Below are 22,606 nucleotides of genomic sequence, written 5' to 3' on the forward strand. Positions count from 1 at the left end.
GTCACCAGCCACATTATCATGATGATGTAAAATCAATCATTTATCAAGCCAGAAACAATGAACTCAGGTCAATCCAACAGCATTGATTTGCCATGGACACTATCTAACTGTAACAGAGGAGAATCGTTGGGCGGAAGAAGGAAATCTCACCTGTTCTGACTGGTCTGGTTCCTCTTGTTGGCGTGCGGCTGTGGCCACACCACGTGTGCAATACCAATGTTGATTGGTTGTGGACCGGATATGGTCATTTGGTTGGTTAGAATTGGCTGCATCATGTTGGTGTAATGATTGCTGTGTTGCCGTACTTTCCTTTAAAAAGGCAAAACAACAACATTATATACGTTTTATCTCCACAGTACAAAGAAAGGGGAAAGTGAAGTAAGTGTTAAAAAGGTAATTTCTTCTATGGTGAACTAACTCACCCCCAGTCACTGAGCCTCTGTGGGCCAGCCACATTATCAGAAGCCATAGAGGAGGTAGGAGGAGCCACTTGCTGCCAGGCTGGTACCAGGATTTGCTGGCCTCTACTTGGCCACGGTTGCTGCAAAGAACCAAGACAGGAATCATTAGCACGCCATAAACCTTTAAGATGCGGTAAGGGAAGCGTCAAACTCCTAAACCGCCTCACTTGAAAGTGTTACCTCCGACTAGCATGAGTCAAGGACCTCAACTAAGTACAGTGTGGCATCTGACCCCTGTAAACAAATATCCCCAATGTGAGCCAGTCTCACCTGTGCCATAACTCCAGGTCGCATCTGCAAAGGCTGTATGGGAGGGGCTTGGTTCACCATTGGTATCGTGCTCTCCATCCGAACTGCATATCCTGACTGGTTTGGGTTAGCTACATGAAACAACAAGCATAGCCTAGTATTGGATTTGAACTTTGATCGACAAGGCCACTGTAAATCCAGCATTAATATTGTATCTCTCATGAAATGACTAGATTGTGTGCTAATTTGAAGCGCTCCATACCTTGCATGGTTGGGGGGCAAAGGATGAGGGCTGGCTGAAAGGAGTCGTTACACCCAAACTGACCATTTCCAGTCTGCAGCATCCCAGGATGCATCACAGAGGGAGCAGACTGCGTCAAAGCCTGCGTCAAAGCCTGCATAGGGGGTGGGGGGGGGGGGTTAAGTTTCATCAACTTTTCTTTTCATTATTTACTTCAGACACTGAAGTGAGAGAGACAGCAGTACCATTAAAGGTAAATATTAATAGCAATTCAATAGCACCAATAATCCTGTAGGTGGCAATATTGGTTAAATAAGAAGTCTATTTACCCCAACCATAAATGTAACAGATTTCAAGTTTACATCCATTCAGGCCATACATTAAGCTTCTTGTAATTGTGATGAATAGATTACCTGGGAGTGAACCGATCCCATTTTATTGAAGGCCATTGGCAGTCCAGCTGAGTTGTTTGAGGGTCTGTGGAACGGTGCTTTGTTGCGGTTGAGTGTATCGTAAGTGTTGGGACGTGATTGACAGGCATCCATGATGTGGAAACACGATTGAACACTGGAGAAAAGGGAGGAGAACGGGTGAGATGGACGATCGGGCAGAGCGCATTCATGGAACATTGCAGCATACTTCTGATCAGTGTCCATCTGTAATCAGTTTGTAGTTAATTTCTTGGTAGAGCATGGAAGAGCTTTTGTTGGGTTTGTTATGTTATTGTTTAGCCCTAGGCTAGACTTACTGATTGCTGTGGGGGAAGTCAAGAAGGTGCTGCATGGTGACAAAGGGATGGTTGAGGGCATCTGAGGGAGCAAGCCTCTTCTCAGCATCAATCAGCAACATGGTCTTCAGCAGGCCCACAAACTCCATCCGGTCTGCCTTCTCTGCCAGCGAGTCACTGCCATCCATATTCAGCACCAGATTCACCTGGCAGCAAAACAAAACCAACCTCTTTAGCTACTATGTATCAAAATACACAGGTATTCACTTGTCACACTACTGTATCATAAGGTCGTTTTCACACATAATTTACTTGTACGCAAATTCGTACTTTGAATGATGTGATTATCTGACACATTTAAGCAAAGTTTTGTACTCACATGTGCTATGTCATCCAGACTGCTAAAAATGTACTTCCTGGCCTCTTTGGATTTCATCCCCGTCTCAGCCTCATGCTCCTCTGTCGTCTGCAGAAACAAAAAATGTGAGGAGTCTTCAATTGTGAACATGCATTCTCTAGAATTCTACCTAGTGTACTCAGAACTGGGTCTGTTGATGGTTTATGACAGGTGTCGGCAACATGCGGTTCGGTTTTTGGTCCGTGAGTGATTTATTTTTTGCACAAAAACCTGAAAAATAAAATGACCAGTTCAGCAATAAAATAAAATAATAATAATAATAATAATAATAATTCAGGAAATCTGTTCCAAGTATTCCCACAAATAAAATAGATATGTGATCGTGTCTCAATGTAATCAAATACAATAGATTTTTGGCTTAGTTGTGGCCCATTTGCAGTACTCAAAATTATTACAATTATGTTCCGGCCACCTTACCATCTGCTATGACAAATCATCCCGCGGCTAAATCAATGGCTGGCAAAGTTGCTGGATATTGGCGGGAACTGGAACACGCTGTCTGTCGTACACGTCAATCCAGAGCATCCCAAATGTGCTCAATGGATGGCATGTCGTGAGTATGCAGGCCATGGAAGAACGGACATTTTCAGCTTCCAGGAATTGTGTACAGATCATTATGACACGGGGCCGTGCATTTTAATGCTGAAACATGAGGTGATGGCGGCGGATGAATGGCATGACGATGGGCCTCAGGATCTTGTCACGGTATCTCTGCATTGAAATTGCCATTGATAAAATGCAATTGTGTTTGTGTTCCGTAGCTTATGCCTGCCCATACCATAAGAGTGCCCCATGGTGGCGGTGGGGTTAACATTGACATCAGCAAACACTCGCCCACACCATACATGGTCTGCGATTGTGAGGCCAGTTGGACATACTGCCAAATTCTCTAAAACAACATTGGAGGCAGCTTATGGTAGAGAAATGAACATTCAACTTTCTAGCAACAGCTCTAATGGACATTCCTGCAGTCAGCATGCCAATTGCATGCTCCCTCAAAACTTTGTGGCATTGTGTTGTGCGACAAAACTGCACATTTTATAGTGGCCTTTTATTGTCCCCAGCACAAGGTGCACCAGTGTAATGATCATGCTGCTTAATCAGCTTATTGATATGCCACACCTGTCAGGTGGATGGATTATCTTTTCAAAATGAGAAATGCTCACTAACAGGGATGTAAACTAATTTGTGCACAACATTTAAGAGAAATAAGCTTTGCGCGTGTAAGGAACATTTCTGGGACCTTTTATTTCAGCTCAGGAAACATGGGACTAACATTTCACATGTTGATATTTATATATTTTTGTTCAATGTAGTTGCCTGGCCCTGGTCTAGGATGCCCATGTTCAGGAATCAGAGTGTCAATGTTACCTTCAGTCTCCAGGAAGCATAAGGCGAGTCGGACTCTTTGCAGAAGAAGCGGGATGTCTTGGTCCCCGCGTTTAGCAGTTGCTCCCCCGGCAACACTTGTGTCTGAGATATGTAGCGAATCTGTGTAGGAGAAAGATAGAGGAAGACAATATGATTGCAGCGTTTACATCATATTCCTGCTTGTTGGACCTACTAATATACAGTGCCTTCAGAAAGTATTCATACCCCTTGACTTATTCCACATTTTGTTGTGTTACAGCCTGATTATATTGATTTTCTCACCCATTTTCTCACAACATTTCTAAAAACATGTTTTCACTTTGTCATTATGGGGCATTGTGTGTAGAAGGATAAAAAAATAAAAAAAAATAAAAAAAAATATATATATATATATATATATATATATATTTCGAATTTAGGCTGTATGTGGAATAAGTCAAGGGGTACGAATACTTTCTGAATACATCTACAAAGGAATCACCAACATTAAGGATAATGGACAAACATGTCAACATAAATGACTAACACCGGATGTGAAGTATGTAGAAAAGATAATGGACCTATATTTTCAAATAAGATCATCTTTGAGAACTAACAATCACCAAAATAAAAGCTAGACAGAGAATCAAAAATTCCCCCCAAAAATGTGTATTGTATTTTTGTCATTGAATAGCCATTGATTTTGTTATGTTTGAGTCAGTCAGATAGCATAAGCCATGGCAAGATGTGTGGAACTGCAGGAAATGTACATTTGTTACTGCAGTCAACAGGAGGGCCTCTAAAAATGGTGGTCAGCGACCGCACCATTGGCCACGCCAACCACCCAAAACCCCATTTTGATCTTGAAAAAACCCTGATGGCACTACACAGATATTCATCAAAACAAACTACACAATAGTATTTTAATGCAGGACGTAAATAGAGCTGACCACTGCACTGCTATTGATGGCATGCAATGACTGGACCGCCAAGTGTGGTCATGGAGTTGTGAGGTTTGTGAGAGAAGTGTCGAGGAGAACTTCCCATTAGCAGCATTCCGTCACCCCCACATCGGGAGCCTGACACAGGCACACGGCTATCCCAGCCCTACCAAACATACCCGCAGGACAAAGACACTTAAGCGAAACAGGGTGTTTCGGTCTCTACTAATCCAAGCTAATCAAAAAGTTACATGTAGGTCTTCCAAACGGAGTAAATAGACACACGTCATACACTTGTAAAATATAATTCCAGTAGGAATATCGGTTACTCTATTATAGTACTGCTGCTAATCCCTTGCTACTTTGCCAGGCCAATATGCTGAGAGCCACTTGACATGCCCAGGACAGATGTAATGTGCTCCAAAATCGCCATGGAAACCTTTCCAATCCCACAAAGTGGAGGTAGGGTGACCTAGATAAATGCAAAAAAAAAAAAAAAAAAAAAAAAAAAAAATCACCTTACAAAAAGACATGTTGCTCATCTGGTAACATGGCAAAAACAATAATGACGAGATCTACTTCTTTATTATTCAAACAACGTCATTGCTGCCCATGAGCTCATTACTAAAATTGTTTTTAAAAACAGCAATAGACCAGACTTAGATTTTGACACTTGCTCTCCTGTGGGAGCAGTGACACTGACAGTATGACAAATACAAGTTAGCATCTGTCCCTGACAGTAAAGCCAGTAAGGCCTATTTCTCAGAAAGGGTACGTCATATCTACCCTCTTCCAGCCAAAACACTGTGCCTTAGAGCTGCTAAAACTACAAGACCAGGCATGTGTTAGGACAGGAGGCAGGGGTTTTTCCTCACTCTGCAAAGCTGCCGCTGTATCTCTCAATACAGCCAGGAGACCGGCGAGATTAACTGGCTCTGTTTAAGGCTTGATGATTTGGATGTTATAGAGATTCAAATTGGGTTGCCACAACGCTGCACAAACACAGTGAGAGCAATGAAGTGAGAACCTGCTGATGGTGCAGGCTTGGGGTGGTGGTGGTGGGGGTGGGTCGAGGTGTGTGTGGTGTGTCTAGCATTAGGCTTATAAATACATTTTGCTGTGTGGCATGGAACTGGACCCAGCGCTGGCGCGGTGCAGCAGTCAGGGGGGCTCATGGTCAGCAAAGCACTACTGCCTGGTCGTGGTCCAAATGACCACTAGACCCAAGAATGACAGCCCTGCCCCAGCACACCACAGAGCTTTACCATGGTCTCCCCTTTAAGCTGGGGGACTCAGTCCCAATCACTTAGTTACTGGCCTAAGGGAAATAATCAAAGATGACACAGCCAATTTCCTGTTCCATTAATGTCCAGATGAGACATTTTGTATTCGTATGCGTCACTGCTTAGAGAGCACCAACAAAATAAGACAGGGTTTCAATAAGAAAACAAACGAAAAGTGGAGGCTTTAACCATCACATTTAGATTCAAAACACACCAGCACACAGGCATCAGGGGCTGTTACACTGCTCCACTGGTCTGTGTGTGGCCAGTCTTCACTGAGATGTCAGTTCTGTCAGTATCGCTCTCTTCCCTTGACAGTCTGCTAGCTTTGGAGATGTCAGGCAGGTGCTTTGATTTACCTGGTCATACTCCAGTGCTCCTGGGTAGAGGGGCCAGCCCAGAAAGAGCTCAGCGATGACACAGCCCAGGGACCACATGTCGATGGCCTCACAGAACGGCAGACCCAGGATGATCTCTGGAGCCCTGTATATAGGGAATACAAAACAGGAAAGAGTTTAGTGGGGAGCACTTTCAACAACCATTGTTACACACATACAACAGGCATTGGATTTGTTATACTCATGGGAGGGCAGGGAACTCAAGATGAGATCGTAACTAACATGATTTATTGTGGGAACTCATGTATGAAGACCATGAGGTCACACAAACACAGTAGGTACTGTATATTGAACTCGTATTAGTTCTTCACAAATACTGAGACAGAGCACACACGCACACAAAACAAATGTTTAATCAAGCCGAGAGAGTGACGCTCGTGGACTTTGACGGCCATCAAGCAATTTTGTGGACAATACCGTAAGGTTCCACTTCCATAAAAAATTAAGGCCAATCAATCAGTTACCATTTTAAAACCAAGGCGGAGCACAGCGGCTGCCTTGACAGATGCAACACCCTAATGCGACCATTATAGTGTGACACACAAGGTAACCTGTGAAGTCATCACTCGGTTTTGATATCCTGCTGGCAGGAAACGTCTGTCGATGGATAAATGCTGAAACAAATTCAGCGAGAGAAAGTGTGACCAAAAAAAAAAAAAAAAAAAAAAAACAGGCTCTTAGTTCTACGGAAAGGGCGGAAACCTAGTCAGTTGTTCAACTGAACGTATTCAACTGAAATGTGTCTTCCACATTTAACCCAACCCCTTAGAGAAGTGCATGCAAAATGGGAGGTTATATCCAGTAGCGGTGGGCAGGTAAAATAACTGGAGAAGTTGTTTGCTCTACAACAGGTTAGTTCTTATGCCTTGCCACCATGATACAGTGCATTCTGAAAGTATTCGGACCGTAACTTTGTCCACATTGTTACGTTACAGCTTGATTCTAAAATGGATTAAAACATGTCAATCTATTCACAATACCCCATAATGACAAAGCCAAAACAGTTTAGAAATTGTTGCCAATGTATAAAAAAAAATGTAAAACAAATACCTTATTTATATAAGAATTCAGCCCCTTTGCTATGAGATTCTAAATTCATTTCAGGTGCATGCTGTTTCCATTGATCATCCTTGAGATGTTTCTACAACTTGATTGGAGTCCACCTGTGGTAGATTCAATTGATTGGACATGATTTGGAAAGGGACCCAACTGTCTATATAAAGGTCCCACAATTGACAGTGCATGTCAGAGCAAAAATCAAGCAATGAGGTTGAAGGAATTGTCCGTAGACCTCCGAGACAGGATTGTGTCGAGGCACAGATCTCGGGAAGGGTACCAAAACATTTCTGCAGCATTGAAGGTCCCCAAGAACACGGTGGCCTCCATCATTCCTAAATGGAAGTTTGGAACCACCAAGTCTTGTCCTAGAGCTGGCTGCCCGGCCAAACTAAGCAGTTGGGGGAGAAGGGACTTGGTCAGGGAGGTGACCAAGAACCCAATTGTCACTGACAGAGCTCCAGAGTTCCTCTGTGGAAATGGGAGAACCTTCCAGAAGGACAGCCATCTCTGCAGCATTCCACCAAAACAGGCCTTCATGGTAGTGGTCACACATCAGTAAAAAGGCACATGACAGCCCGCTAGGAGTTTGCGAAAAGGCACCTCAAGGAAACCAGATTATCTGGACTGATGAAACCAAGATTGAACTCTTTGGCCTGAATGCCAAGCGTCATGTCTGAAGGAAAACTGGCACCGCTCATCACCTGGCCAATACCATCCCTAAGGTGAAGCATTGTGGTGGTAGCATCATGCTATGGGAAAGTCTTTCGGCTTCAGGGACTGGGAGACTAGTCAGGGTCTAGGCAAAGATTAACGGAGCAAAGTACAGAGAGCTCCTTGATGAAAAAAAAAAACAACCCTAAGCACACAGTCAAAACAACGCAGGAGTGGCTTCGGTACAAGTCTCAATGTCCTTGAGTGAACCAGCCAGAGCCCTTGAAAGGATCTGCAGAGTATAATGGAAACTACCCAAATACAGGTGTGTCAAGCTTGTAGCGTCATACCCAAGAAGACTTGAGGCTATAAATCGCTGCCAAAGGCGCTTCAACATTGGACTGAGTAAAGGGTCTGAATACTTATGCAAATGTGATTTCAATTTCAAATTTTTATACATTTGCAATAATTTCTAAATTATGGCTTAGTGTGTGTAGATTGATGAGGGGGCAAAACACTATTGAATCCATTTTATAAGGCTGTAACGTAACATTTTGAAAAAGTCAAGGTGTCTGAATACTGTCCAAATGCACTGTGTGTATAGGCCTAAAGCAGAGACAATAACCTGTTTCATCGCAAAACCAGAGAGCAATACGTCAGGTGACGTCCACAAAGCATTTTTATATGTATCGAACAGTTACATGACCTACAGCAGGATCAAGCAAGTTAATGTTTCCGACATTTTCAGACTCTAAATCAACGGTTGTTTAGTAACCACGGAGAGTTACTGCAAGTCTAAAAGAAAACAGGAGCTGCCTCCACTATTCCAGCACCATTTCAACATGAACTAACTTATGCTTAGTCTAATATAGTGACAACTAAAAAGATATCAAAAACAATTAAGTCCAAGCTAAATATGAAGTAGCTGTCCATGGTGCCGATGTGTGCGCGTGAGTAAAAAAAAAAAACATGTTGACTCACCCTACTTGTAGAGAAACGCAAACGACATCCTCCCCTCCATGTTAACGAAAAGGTCTGACTGTCATACAGTACACGCTTTTAGTTCGTTGTCCTAGGTTACCTGGCTAAAATGCTTGCTCGTTAGCATACTTCCTTTCATGGACAACGATGCGCCAGGCCAGCTAGTTAACACTAGCCTACTACATATTGAACTTCGATCCTCTCAGGCCTGGGGCACAACGTATGAATTTATGGTTAGCATCGCCGTTATAAGCATTGGCCAGTGTGGAGAACTAAGTAAAACCACAAATCCAAATCCCTAGCTCCATGCATGGCTTATTTTAGGTAAGGGACAATTTTAGCTGGCCAGCCACTGGAGGTCAACGAAACAAAGAGATGCAACAATTCAAGTTTTTCTGTAAATTTCATTCTGTTTTTGATGTGATGTGATTGGTGTGAAGCCAAATCCAAACTGGCTTCCGTTAACACTTTATTTGTTGTGCTAGCATCATTCACAGTTTAGATCAATGCTGGTTGGCTATTATTTTTATGAAAGAGACAACATTTTATCTTTCATGTTATTTTTTTTTAATAGGTAAACTTTTTGGCATCCATGAGTACGCGCCTCTGGTTATAGAGTCTATCATATTGTGCAGCAGAGACCCATAAAACTTCAGTTCAGATACAGACAAATGGGCCATCTGTAATTATTTCAGGCAAGAAATAACTACTTTCTCAAAACCTCTTTTGGACATCTGAAGAGTGGGCATGGCTATGAGACGTCTGAAAAAGAGAATATCAACAGTGCAATCTTATATTGTGACCATGGGCACCCTCTCTTGCATCAGCAGTTAATTCTGTGCCCTGATGACAGCATGGCTTAGCACACCCAGCATACAGGAAGAGGAGATGCAGAGTTACTCTATATCCAGCCCTGGACAACACTGGCAACAGCTGAGGGGGATCATGTACACCCACAGGGAGACAGACAGTCAAGTCAGTGTTCACCTCAGGCACCAGTGTGAATAAGAGATAACCAGACATAGTATAAAACCTTAGCTATCTGGGAAAGTAACACCTGATATAAAAGGCCTTTAACAGGAAGATCAGGACAGTTCATGTTTTTCTACCCTGTGCTGGAAGGGGAAGCAACAATTAACTATTTCCTGTCATTCCTAAAAAAGAGCAGAACGTTAGAGTTATGTGATGCAAAGAAAGGACAAGGGACATTGAGGAACGCAGAACATTTCAACGTCAGTATCCGTCGCATAAAGTGGAAATTAGGTCAGAGAGCTATCCAGAGCAGAGATAGTCTTCCCCTTTTTTGCAAAACATTGGCAAAGGAATGGATTAGAGTGGTGGGTGGGTTATTTAAAAAATATAATTTTTAAACTCCTGTACATGGTGTGCTTACAGCTAAGTTCAGAAGAGTCTGTTATATCATATTACAAAATGTCCCATTAGAGATAAAGCCTAGCCTATATAACACCAGCATGAACTAATATAGATAACATGCAAGTAACTGATTAATCCAGGCTGGAGCAGGAAGTTCATCCCTAGAGAACGTGTTTCCTAGGCTACTGTGACCGAGGATCTGACCGCCTGGTCAACAAGGCCTGGGTATCCGCCTCCCTGTGGTCCAGGGGAATTCTGCACACTGCAGCTGTTCTGGGGAAAACACATGTCTTCCACAGGCCCAGGAGCAGGGAAAATCTAACCATGGCCCTAACTAAACTCAATCTACTAAAATAAACACTACATGTGTCAGGGCAATGCCGATTAGGGGGAGCTGTGAGGGGGTTTCCTCAATCTGTCAGCACAGCTGGGTGCAGGCGAAGACAATCTCGGAGCGACATTGGCTCTCCATTCCTACATCAGTTTATTCCAGTTCAGACGGTTCTCACGTTGTGTCTAGAGACACAGGGCTCTACATACAGCTCTCCTGCCACGGTTCTCAACCTGCTGGGCTAAAAATACTCTGCCTCATGGGGTGCATAGCTAGAAATCTCCACAGCTGATAAACACAGCCATGTGTTCTTCGGAAAAACTTGGAGAATGTTTAAATGTAGTACATCAACCTTCCATTGAGATGCCTTAACAGAGGTCAAGGATAAATGACCGAACTTACCCCATTACCCAAGCAGCAAGAACAAGGACAGAAGCGCTCTTTGATGCAAATACAGGTAACAGCCAAAATAAAAGGAATCACCAACATAAAATGTCCTAATAGGGCGTTGGACTACCACGAGCCAGAACAGCTTCAATGCACCTTGGCATAGATTCTGCAAGTGTCTGGAACTCTATTGGAGAAATGAGACACCATTCTTCCACGAGAAATTCCATTATTTGATGTTTTGATGGTGGTGGAAAAAACTGCTCTCGCTGTTGCTGCTCCAGAATCTCCCATATGTGTTCAATTGGGTAGAGATCTGGTGACTGACGAACATGGCATAGTTTACATGTTCATCAAACCATTCAGTGACCTCGTGCCCTATCGATGGGGGCATTGTTTTTTTTTTAAATTATTATTTTACCTTTATTTAACCAGGTAGGCTAGTTGAGAACAAGTTCTCATTTGCAACTGCGACCTGGCCAAGATAAGGCATAGCAGTGTGAACAGACAACACAGAGTTACACATGGAGTAAACAATTAACAAGTCAATAACACAGTAGAAAAAAGGGGAGTCTATATATACATTGTGTGCAAAAGGCATGAGAAGGTAGGCAAATAATTACAATTATGCAGATTAACACTGGAGTGATAAATGATCAGATGGTTATGTACAGGTAGAGATATTGGTGTGCAAAAGAGCAGAAAAATAAAAATAAATAAATAAAAACAGTATGGGGATGAGGTAGGTGAAAATGGGTGGGCTATTTACCAATAGACTATGTACAGCTGCAGCGATCGGTTAGCTGCTCAGATAGCAGATGTTTGAAGTTGGTGAGGGAGATAAAAGTCTCCAACTTCAGCGATTTTTGCAATTCGTTCCAGTCACAGGCAGCAGAGAACTGGAACGAAAGGCGGCCAAATGAGGTGTTGGCTTTAGGGATGATCAGTGAGATACACCTGCTGGAGCGCGTGCTACGGATGGGTGTTGCCATCGTAACCAGTGAACTGAGATAAGGCGGAGCTTTACCTAGCATGGACTTGTAGATGACCTGGAGCCAGTGGGTCTGGCGACGAATATGTAGCGAGGGCCAGCCGACTAGAGCATACAAGTCGCAGTGGTGGGTGGTATAAGGTGCTTTAGTGACAAAACGGATGGCACTGTGATAAACTGCATCCAGTTTGCTGAGTAGAGTGTTGGAAGCAATTTTGTAGATGACATCGCCGAAGTCGAGGATCGGTAGGATAGTCAGTTTTACTAGGGTAAGTTTGGCGGCGTGAGTGAAGGAGGCTTTGTTGCGGAATAGAAAGCCGACTCTTGATTTGATTTTCGATTGGAGATGTTTGATATGGGTCTGGAAGGAGAGTTTAGAGTCTAGCCAGACACCTAGGTACTTATAGATGTCCACATATTCAAGGTCGGAACCATCCAGGGTGGTGATGCTGGTCAGGCGTGCGGGTGCAGGCAGCGAACGGTTGAAAAGCATGCATTTGGTTTTACTAGCGTTTAAGAGCAGTTGGAGGCCACGGAAGGAGTGCTGTATGGCATTGAAGCTCGTTTGGAGGTTAGATAGCACAGTGTCCAAGGACAGGCCGGAAGTATATAGAATGGTGTCGTCTGCGTAGAGGTGGATCAGGGAATCGCCCGCAGCATGAGAAACATCATTGATATATACAGAGAAAAGAGTCGGCCCGAGAATTGAACCCTGTGGCACCCCCATAGAGACTGCCAGAGGACCGGACAGCATGCCCTCCGATTTGACACACTGAACTCTGTCTGCAAAGTAATTGGTGAACCAGGCAAGGCAGTCATCCGAAAAACCGAGGCTACTGAGTCTGCCGATAAGAATACGGTGATTGACAGAGTCGAAAGCCTTGGCAAGGTCTATGAAGACGGCTGCACAGTACTGTCTTTTATCGATGGCGGTTATGATATCGTTTAGTACCTTGAGCGTGGCTGAGGTACACCCGTGACCGGCTCGGAAACCAGATTGCACAGTGGAGAAGGTACGGTGGGATTCAAGATGGTCAGTGACCTGTTTGTTGACTTGGCTTTCGAAGACCTTAGATAGGCAGGGCAGGATGGATATAGGTCTGTAACAGTTTGGGTCCAGGGTGTCGCCCCCTTTGAAGAGGGGGATGACTGCGGCAGCTTTCCAATCCTTGGGGATCTCAGACGATATGAAAGAGAGGTTGAACAGGCTGGTAATAGGGGTTGCGACAATGGCGGCGGATAGTTTCAGGAATAGAGGGTCCAGATTGTCCAGCCCAGCTGATTTGTACGGGTCCAGGTTTTGCAGCTCTTTCAGGACATCTGCTATCTGGATTTGGGTAAAGGAGAACCTGGAGAGGCTTGGGCGAGTAGCTGCGGGGGGGGGGGGAGCTGTTGTCCGAGGTTGGAGTAGCCAGGCGGAAGGCATGGCCAGCCGTTGAGAAATGCTTGTTGAAGTTTTCGATAATCATGGATTTATCGGTGGTGACCATGTTACCTAGTCTCAGTGCAGTGGGCAGCTGGGAGGAGGTGCTCTTGTTCTCCATGGACTTCACAGTGTCCCAGAACTTTTTGGAGTTGGAGCTACAGGATGCAAACTTCTGCCTGAAGAAGTTGGCTTTAGCTTTCCTGACTGACTGTGTGTATTGGTTCCTGACTTCCCTGAACAGTTGCATATCGCGGGGACTATTCGATGTTAGCGCAGTCCGCCACAGGATGTTTTTGTGCTGGTCGAGGGCAGTCAGGTCTGGAGTGAACCAGGGGCTATATCTGTTCTTAGTTCTGCATTTTTTGAACGGAGCATGCTTATCTAAAATGGTGAGGAAGTTACTTTTAAAGAAAGACCAGGCATCCTCAACTGACGGGATGAGGTCAATGTCCTTCCAGGATACCCGGGCCAGGTCGATTAGAAAGGCCTGCTCACAGAAGTGTTTTAGGGAGCGTTTGACAGTGATGAGGGGTGGTCGTTTGACTGCGGCTCCATAGCGGATACAGGCAATGAGGCAGTGATCGCTGAGATCCTGGTTGTAGACAGCGGAGGTGTATTTGGAGGGCCAGTTGGTCAGGATGACGTCAATGAGGGTGCCCTTGTTTACAGAGTTAGGGTTGTACCTGGTGGGTTCCTTGATGATTTGAGTGAGATTGAGGGCATCTAGCTTAGATTGTAGGACTGCCGGGGTGTTAAGCATATCCCAGTTTAGGTCACCTAACAGAACAAACTCTGAAGCTAGATGGGGGGCGATCAATTCACAAATGGTGTCCAGGGCACAGCTGGGAGCTGAGGGGGGTCGGTAGCAGGCGGCAACAGTGAGAGACTTATTTCTGGAGAGAGTAATTTTCAAAATTAGTAGTTCGAACTGTTTGGGTATGGACCTGGAGAGTATGACATTACTTTGCAGGCTATCTCTGCAGTAGACTGCAACTCCTCCCCCTTTGGCAGTTCTATCTTGACGGAAGATGTTATAGTTGGGTATGGAAATCTCAGAATTTTTGGTGGCCTTCCTGAGCCAGGATTCAGACACGGCAAGGACATCAGGGTTAGCAGAGTGTGCTAGAGCAGTGAGTAAGACACACTTAGGGAGGAGGCTTCTGATGTTGACATGCATGAAACCAAGGCTTTTTCGATCACAGAAGTCAACAAATGAGGGTGCCTGGGGACATGCAGGGCCTGGGTTGTCATTCTATGGGGGCATAGCCAAGGTCGCCATATTTACACATGACCCTAAGCATGATGTTAATTGCTTAATTAAACCAGACCTGTATCCCTCATTTACTCAAGTGTTTCCATTTTGCCTATACTCTTACAGCAGAACAGGGTATGCATTTTACAGCCCTTCAAATTCACAGAAAGTCAGAAATTCCTCCATACAGATACCACAGGAAGCAGAAAGACTAGTTTAACAAAATGTTTTGTTAAGACCTAATGTTGGATATTTAGAAAGAGATACGATCAAGTTCATTTAAGTTAGTGCGTTCTTTATGTGTTGTGGCTGAAGTGTGCGTGAGTGAGTGACAACCTGTGAATATACATATCGGACCATTTGTGTCGCGCTCACACCCAGCAGGGAAAGCATACTGCTCATAACTGAACTCCGGCAGTGTGATAAAGGCTGCAGCCACAGCCTGCCTTTCCAGAAGCTGCCCGTACAATACACACACCATATTTGATGGAACACAGCACTTTGTGGAGCCTCGTGGGGGTGGGGGGGGGGGGGGGGGGGCAACCATTTCCAGAATTAAAATACACTGGACCATTCACGAGAGCTGCCTTATCTAGGTAAAAACAGACCAAACTGACATAGCTAGAATTCCGTGATGCCAAAAGAGCATTTGGAATAGCAGCTAAGAATGTAGATTAGATTACACAGGGAAGGAAGATATTAGCTTCTAGCCAACAGCCACACACAAAAACAAAATGGGCATCATTTACTTTACTCAACAGCCATTAAATATCTTCCATGTCTGATTGGGTGATTAAACAAACGGAGTAGAGCCTCTGCACCAGCAGATAACTGCTCTCCAACTCGAGAAGGCCCATCTGCAGTCTGTCGACACAGGACATTGACTGACTTTATTAGGGACTCATCAGCAGCATCAGCCCAGACATGGCCAGATGACCCTCCTTTAATGTGCCAATTAAGAAACAGGTCTTCATCAAGCAGCCACAGGCCATTGTGTTCCTGACCATTTCTACTTTAATGATGTGTACTGCCACGGGCATGTTTCTCTGATCAAAACAGCAGCCCTGGCTGATCCGACCACACGACCTTCTCTACTGTGGGATTGGATAACCATAGAAGCTTCAATCTTCGACTTAGTGAGATTGTAAAACAGTGGTAGGGCTGGGCCGTAAACTGCATTTCACTATATACACCAGTATTGATGCACAGATCGGTTTGGATTTTTATTTTACCTTACATAATGGTATTTGTCAATGTTTCGTATGTTAAATAGAAATGTAATATTGATGAAAGTAAAACAATTCTGGCAATCGTCCATTCTTACTGTCAGTAAGAGACTGCTAACAGTCAAGAACTGCCAATTTGCTGAGAAGCATCCAGCTGCAGATTATGCATGCTGACGCCGCCTGGTCTGCGAACCTCCAAATTGTATTTTTGCATCTCAGATGCGTGCAAACGGTAGAAGTTTGTTGGTCGCGTGTATCGCACAAGTCAGTAGCTTTGTTGCAGGGCATCAGTGTGCAACGCACACACCAACTGTTGGTGGCAGTAACGAACCATCCTCTCTGGCACCATTAAACCCGTCTGAGCTCGTCTGTCTCACGTCTATGTCCTGAGAAGGTATCTGCTGGAGCCAGACCCTATTGAATTTGCTAGCAAAAGCTTTGGATATGCATGTACATGTACATTTGCACCATGAATAGTGCCTGTGAAGCAGCGCTGGCGCTGAAGGTACTTTTGGAATGTGCATACGTGCCAAAAGCACATTTTAAAATCGGCACAATGCCCCTTGTGGCGAAAGTAAGAACTGCCATTGAATCCACTGAAAAAACATGGTCAATAACGATGTTGTTTCCATTAGAGGTTGACCGATTGGCCGATTAATTAGGGACGATTTCAAGTTTTCATAACAATCGGAAATCGGTATTTTTGGGCACCGATTTGCCGATTTAAATAAATAAATAAATAAATAAATAAATAAATAAATAAATACATAAATACACACACACACACACACACACACACAGTGCCTTGCGAAAGTATTCGGCCCCCTTGAACTTTGAGACCTTTTGCCACATTTCAGGCTTCAAACATAAAGATATAAAACTGTATTTTTTTGTGAAGAATCAACAACAAGTGGGACACAATCATGAAGTGGAACGACATTTATTGGATATTTCAAACTTTAACAAATCAAAAACTGAAAAATTGGGCGTGCAAAATTATTCAGCCCCCTTAAGTTAATACTTTGTAGCGCCACCTTTTGCTGCGATTACAGCTGTAAGTCGCTTGGGGTATGTCTCTATCAGTTTTGCACATCGAGAGACTGAAATTTTTCCCCATTCCTCCTTGCAAAACAGCTCGAGCTCAGCGAGGTTGGATGGAGAGCATTTGCGAACAGCAGTTTTCAGTTCTTTCCACAGATTCTCGATTGGATTCAGGTCTGGACTTTGACTTGGCCATTCTAACACCTGGATATGTTTATTTTTGAACCATTCCATTGTAGATTTTGCTTTATGTTTTGGATCATTGTCTTGTTGGAAGACAAATCTCCGTCCCAGTCTCAGGTCTTTTGCAGACTCCATCAGGTTCTTCCAGAATGGTCCTGTATTTGGCTCCATCCATCTTCCCATCAATTTTAACCATCTTCCCTGTCCCTGCTGAAGAAAAGCAGGCCCAAACCATGATGCTGCCACCACCATGTTTGACAGTGGGGATGGTGTGTTCAGGGTGATGAGCTGTGTTGCTTTTACGCCAAACATAACGTTTTGCATTGTTGCCAAAAAGTTCCATTTTGGTTTCATCTGACCAGAGCACCTTCTTCCACATGTTTGGTGTGTCTCCCAGGTGGCTTGTGGCAAACTTTAAACGACACTTTTTATGGATATCTTTAAGAAATGGCTTTCTTCTTGCCACTCTTCCATAAAGGCCAGATTTGTGCAATATACGACTGATTGTTGTCCTATGGACAGAGTCTCCCACCTCAGCTGTAGATCTCTGCAGTTCAACCAGAGTGATCATGGGCCTCTTGGCTGCACAGCATTGGCTGTTTTTGATTAGTTAAAAAAGTTTGAAAAATCCAATAAATGTCATTCCACTTCATGATTGTGTCCCACTTGTTGTTGATGCTTCACAAAAAAATACAGTTTTATATCTTTATGTTTGAAGCCTGAAATGTGGCAAAAGGTCGCAAAGTTCAAGGGGGCCGAATACTTTCGCAAGGCACTGTATAGACACACACACACACACACACAAACACACACACACCTTTATTTAACTAGGCAAGTCAGTTAAGAACACATTCTGATTTTCAATAACGGCATAGGAATTGTGGGTTAACTGCCTTGTTCAGGAGCAGAAAGACAGATTTTCACCTTGTCAGCTCGGGGGAACCAATCTTGCAACCTTACAGTTAACGAGTCCAACGCAATAACGACCTGCCTCTCTCTCATTGCACTCCACAAGGAGACTGCCTGTTATGCGAATGCAGTAAGCCAAGGTAAGTTGCTAGCTAGCTAGCATTAAACTTGTCTTATAAAAAAACAATCATAAATCACTAGTTAACTACACATGGTTGATGATATTACTAGATATTATCTAACGTGTCCTGCGTTGCATATAATCTGACTGAGCATACAAGTATCTAAGTATCTGACTGAGCGGTAGTAGGCAGAAGCAGGCGCGTAAACATTCATTCAAACAGCACTTTAGTGCGTTTTGACAGCAGCTCTTCGTTGTGCGTCAAGAATTGCGCTGTTTATGACTTCAAGCTCATCAACTCCCGAGATGAGGCTTGTGTAACCGAAGTGAAATGGCTAGCTAGTTAGCGCGCGCTAATTGTCGTTGTGTTGCTGGTTCGAGCCCAGGGAGGAGCGAGGAGAGGGACGGAAGCTGTACTGTTACACTGGCAATACTAAAGTACCTATAAGAACATCAAATAGTTAAAGGTTAATGAAATACAAATGGTATAGAGGGAAATAGTCCTTTAATAACTACAACCTAAAACTTCTTACCTGGGAATATTGAAGACTCGTGTTAAAAGGAACCACCAGCTTTCATGTTCTGAATGTTTCTGAGCAAGGAACTGAAACGTTAGCTTTCTTACATAACAAGTTGCACTTTTACTTTCTTCTCCAACACTTTGTTTTTGCATTATTTAAACCAAATTGAACATGTTTCATTATTTACCTGAGGCTAAATTAATTTTATTGATGCATTATATTAAGTTAAAATAAGTGTTCATTCAGTATTGTTGTAATTGTCATTATTACAAATTAATCTAAATAAATCAATTTAAAAAAAATAATAAAAAAAAAATCGGCTGATTAATCGGTATCGTTTTTAAATAAAATAAAATCGGTATCGTCATTGAAAAATCATAAATCGGTCGACCTCTAGTTTCCATCCACCGTAAAGTTAACATATATAGAAAATATTAAAAAACGACAGTTGAAGTGGAAACAGGAAGTACAATTTAATAAATGCCAAAAGATACTATAATTTGTTAATTTGACATGGTGGGATCTGTGTAAAATTCATTATGGAAGAACTGGCGGTGGAAAATCCTTCACAGGCTGACTATACCGCTCGAGTGCGCGAGCGTTGCAAAATCAATTTAGAAATCTATATTATTGAATTATTGCGCCAACAAGCATCTGCGTTGCCAAGGGCTAAAATAGAAGTCAGTTCTATTTGTGACAGAGATAGCACTGCAAGTCCTGCCTCTCCGATCTCCTCATTGGTTTATAGAAGCAGGTTCCCACGTGCCACCTCCTCATTGGTTATACCCACATGGGTGACTGAATGCAACTAATTTATAAGTTGCCAATCGCAATATAAAGTCAAGAGAAGAAAAAGCCTAGGAGGAGGAGAGATGACTAGAAACGATTAGGTTGACCATTGTGTGGATTCATTGTCAGAGTAGCGGACCTTGTGCATTTCAGGTAAAATAACTCAATGTTTATATCCCAGGACAAATTAGCTAGCAACATCTAGCTAGCTAAAATGCCATAAATGTTTAATGCTTTTCAACCTGTCCCCAAAGTAATGTAATTGGTTCAGAGTTTGTTTTGATATTTTAACCTGCGTGTCGTGAACGCGTTTGGTGTGGGGGGACAAAATACATTTATGCACGATGGCGCACGCGAGCAGCCAGTTTGGGTTCCGTGTTAGGCGCAAATATTAATATAATAACCATGATATGGAAGTAACCTTGGAGTCAAACGATGACATGGCGTATGGTCCTTCTACTACGACTCGGGGAAACCATGCAGTTTATTAGGCTCCAGATTAAATAAGTGATGAACTTCACAGGGTGGTGAATGTGCCCGGTATGAACTTGATGCTCCTTTCCAGTAAATGTTGAGGGTTTTATTCTGGTGACATTATCAATGCTCGACTCCCGTTTGACAAATACATACATTCTTGCACTTACAGTGGGGCAAAAAAGTATTTAGTCAGCCACCAATTGTGTAAGTTCTCCCACTTAAAAAGATGAGGCCTGTAATTTTCATCATAGGTACACTTCAACTATGACAGACAAAATGAGGAAAAGAATATCCAGAAAATCACATTGTAGGATTTTTAATGAATTTATTTGCAAATTATGGTGGAAAATAAGTATTTGGTCAATAACGAAAAAGTTTCTCAATACTTTGTTATATACCCTTTGTTGGCAATGACAGAGGTTAAACGTTTTCTGTAAGTCTTCACAAGGTTCTCACACTGTTGCTGGTATTTTGGTCCATTCCTCCATGCAGATCTCCTCTAGAGCAGTGATGTTTTGGGGCTGTTGCTGGGCAACATGGACTTTCAACTCCCTCCAAAGATTTTCTATGGGGTTGAGATATGGAGACTGGCTAGGCCACTCCAGGACCTTGAAATGCTTCTTACGAAGCCACTCCTTCGTTGCCCGGGCGGTGTGTTTGGGATCATTGTCATGCTGAAAGACCCAGCCACGTTTCATCTTCAATGCCCTTGCTGATGGAAGGAGGTTTTCACTCAAAATCTCACGATACATGGCCCCATTCATTCTTTCCTTTACACGGATCAGTCGTCCTGGTCCCTTTGCAGAAAAACAGCCCCAAAGCATGATGTTTCCACCCCCATGCTTCACAGTAGGTATGGTGTTCTTTGGATGCAACTCAGCATTCTTTGTCCTCCAAACACGACGAGTTGAGTTTTTACCAAAAAGTAATATTTTGGTTTCATCTGACCATATAACACACTCCCAATCGTCTTCTGGATCATCCAAATGCTCGCTAGCAAACTTCAGACGGGCCTGGCCATGTACTGGCTTAAGCAGGGAGACACGTCTGGCACTGCAGGATTTGAGTCCCTGGCGGCGTCGTGTGTTACTGATGGTAGGCTTTGTTACTTTGGTCCAAGCTCTCTGCAGGTCATTCACTAGGTCCCCCCCGTGTGGTTCTGGGATTTTTGCTCACCGTTCTTGTGATCATTTTGACCCCACGGGGTGAGATCCTGCGTGGAGCCCCAGATCGAGGGAGATTATCAGTGGTCTTGTATGTCTTCCATTTCCTAATAATTGCTCCCACAGTGGATTTCTTCAAACCAAGCTGCTTACCTATTGCAGATTCAGTCTTCCCAGCCTGGTGCAGTCTACAATTTTGTTTCTGGTGTCCTTTGACAGCTCTTTGGTCTTGGCCATAGTGGAGTTTGGAGTGTGACTGTTTGAGGATGTGGACAGGTGTCTTTTATACTAATAACAAGTTCAAACAGGTGCCATTAATACAGGTAACGAGTGGAGGACAGAGAAGCCTCTTAAAGAAGAAGTTGCAGGTCTGTGAGAGACAGAAATCTTGCTTGTTTGTAGGTGACCAAATACTTATTTTCCACCATAATTTGCAAATAAATTCATTAAAAATCCTACAATGTGATTTTCTGGATATTTTTTTTCTCATTTTGTCTGTCATAGTTGAAGTGTACCTATGATGAAAATTACAGGCCTCATCTTTTTAAGTGGGAGAACTTACACAATTGGTGGCTGACTAAATACTTTTTTGCCCCACTGTGTGTGTGTGTGTGTGTGTGTGTGTGTGTGTGTGTGTGTGTGTGTGTGTGTGTGTATATATATAATTTAACACTTAAACAACACAATGTAACTACAAGTCAATCACAATTCTGTGAAATCAAACTGTCCACTTAGGAAGCAACACTGATTGACAAATTTCACATGCTGTTGTGCAAATGGAATAGACAACAGGTGGAAATTATAGGCAATTAGAAAGACACCCCCAATAAAGGAGTGGTTCTGCAGGTGGTGACCACAGACGACTTCTCAGTTCCTATGCTTCCTGGCTGATGTTCTGGTCACTTTTGAATGCTGGTGGTGCTTTCACTCTAGTGGTAGCATGAGACGGAGTCTACACCCACACAAGTTGCTCAGGTAGTGCAGCTCATCCAGGATGGCACATTACATCAATGCGAGCTGTGGCAAGAAGGTTTGCTGTGTCTGTCAGCGTAGTGTCCAGAGCATGGAGGCGCTACCAGGAGACAGGCCAGTACATCAGGAGACGTGGAGGAGGGCAACAACCCAGCAGCAGGACCGCTACCTCCACCTTTGTGCAAGGAGGAGCAGGAGGAGCACTGCCAGAGCCCTGCAAAATGACCTCCAGCAGGCCACAAATGTGCAAGTGTCTGCTCAAATGGTCAGAAACAGACTCCATGAGGGTGGTTTGAGGGCCCAACGTCCACAGGTGGGGGTTGTGCTTACAGCCCAACACCGTGCAGGACGTTTGGCATTTGCCAGAGAACACCAAGATTGGCAAATTCGCCACTGGCACCCAGTGCTCTTCACAGATGAAAGCAGGTTCACACTGAGCACGTGACAGACATGACAGAGTCTGGAGACGCCGTGGAGAACGTTCTGCTGCCTGCAACATCCTCCAGCATGACCGGTTTGGCGGTGGGTCAGTCATGGTGTGGGGTGGCATTTCTTTGGGGGGCCGCACAGCCCTCCATGTGCTCGCCAGAGGTAGCCTGACTGCCATTAGGTACCGAGATGAGATCCTCAGACCCCTTGTGAGACCATATGCTGGTGCGGTTGGCCCTGGGTTCCTCCTAATGC

The 22,606-nt window shown here is 43.8% G+C and overlaps 1 protein-coding gene across 2 annotated transcripts in view; it reads right to left on the reverse strand.

The window, feature by feature from the left end:
• Positions 1–22,606, reverse strand: part of LOC110523921 (homeodomain-interacting protein kinase 3) — a 50,964-nt gene that overhangs the window by 8,300 nt on the left and 20,058 nt on the right. For both annotated transcript variants that reach the window (XM_021603074.2, XM_021603083.2), the window contains exons 3-11: positions 6,030–6,153; positions 3,468–3,587; positions 2,058–2,144; positions 1,700–1,884; positions 1,365–1,518; positions 973–1,105; positions 732–841; positions 423–541; positions 151–309 (exon numbers count right to left, since the gene is read on the reverse strand). In XM_021603074.2, the coding sequence (XP_021458749.2) occupies positions 151–309; positions 423–541; positions 732–841; positions 973–1,105; positions 1,365–1,518; positions 1,700–1,884; positions 2,058–2,144; positions 3,468–3,587; positions 6,030–6,153 (1,191 nt within the window). The remainder of the gene's footprint in view (positions 1–150; positions 310–422; positions 542–731; positions 842–972; positions 1,106–1,364; positions 1,519–1,699; positions 1,885–2,057; positions 2,145–3,467; positions 3,588–6,029; positions 6,154–22,606) is intronic.

This window comes from Oncorhynchus mykiss, chromosome 1, assembly GCF_013265735.2.
Source record: "Oncorhynchus mykiss isolate Arlee chromosome 1, USDA_OmykA_1.1, whole genome shotgun sequence".
In the NCBI taxonomy this organism is placed as follows: Eukaryota; Metazoa; Chordata; class Actinopteri; order Salmoniformes; family Salmonidae; genus Oncorhynchus; species Oncorhynchus mykiss.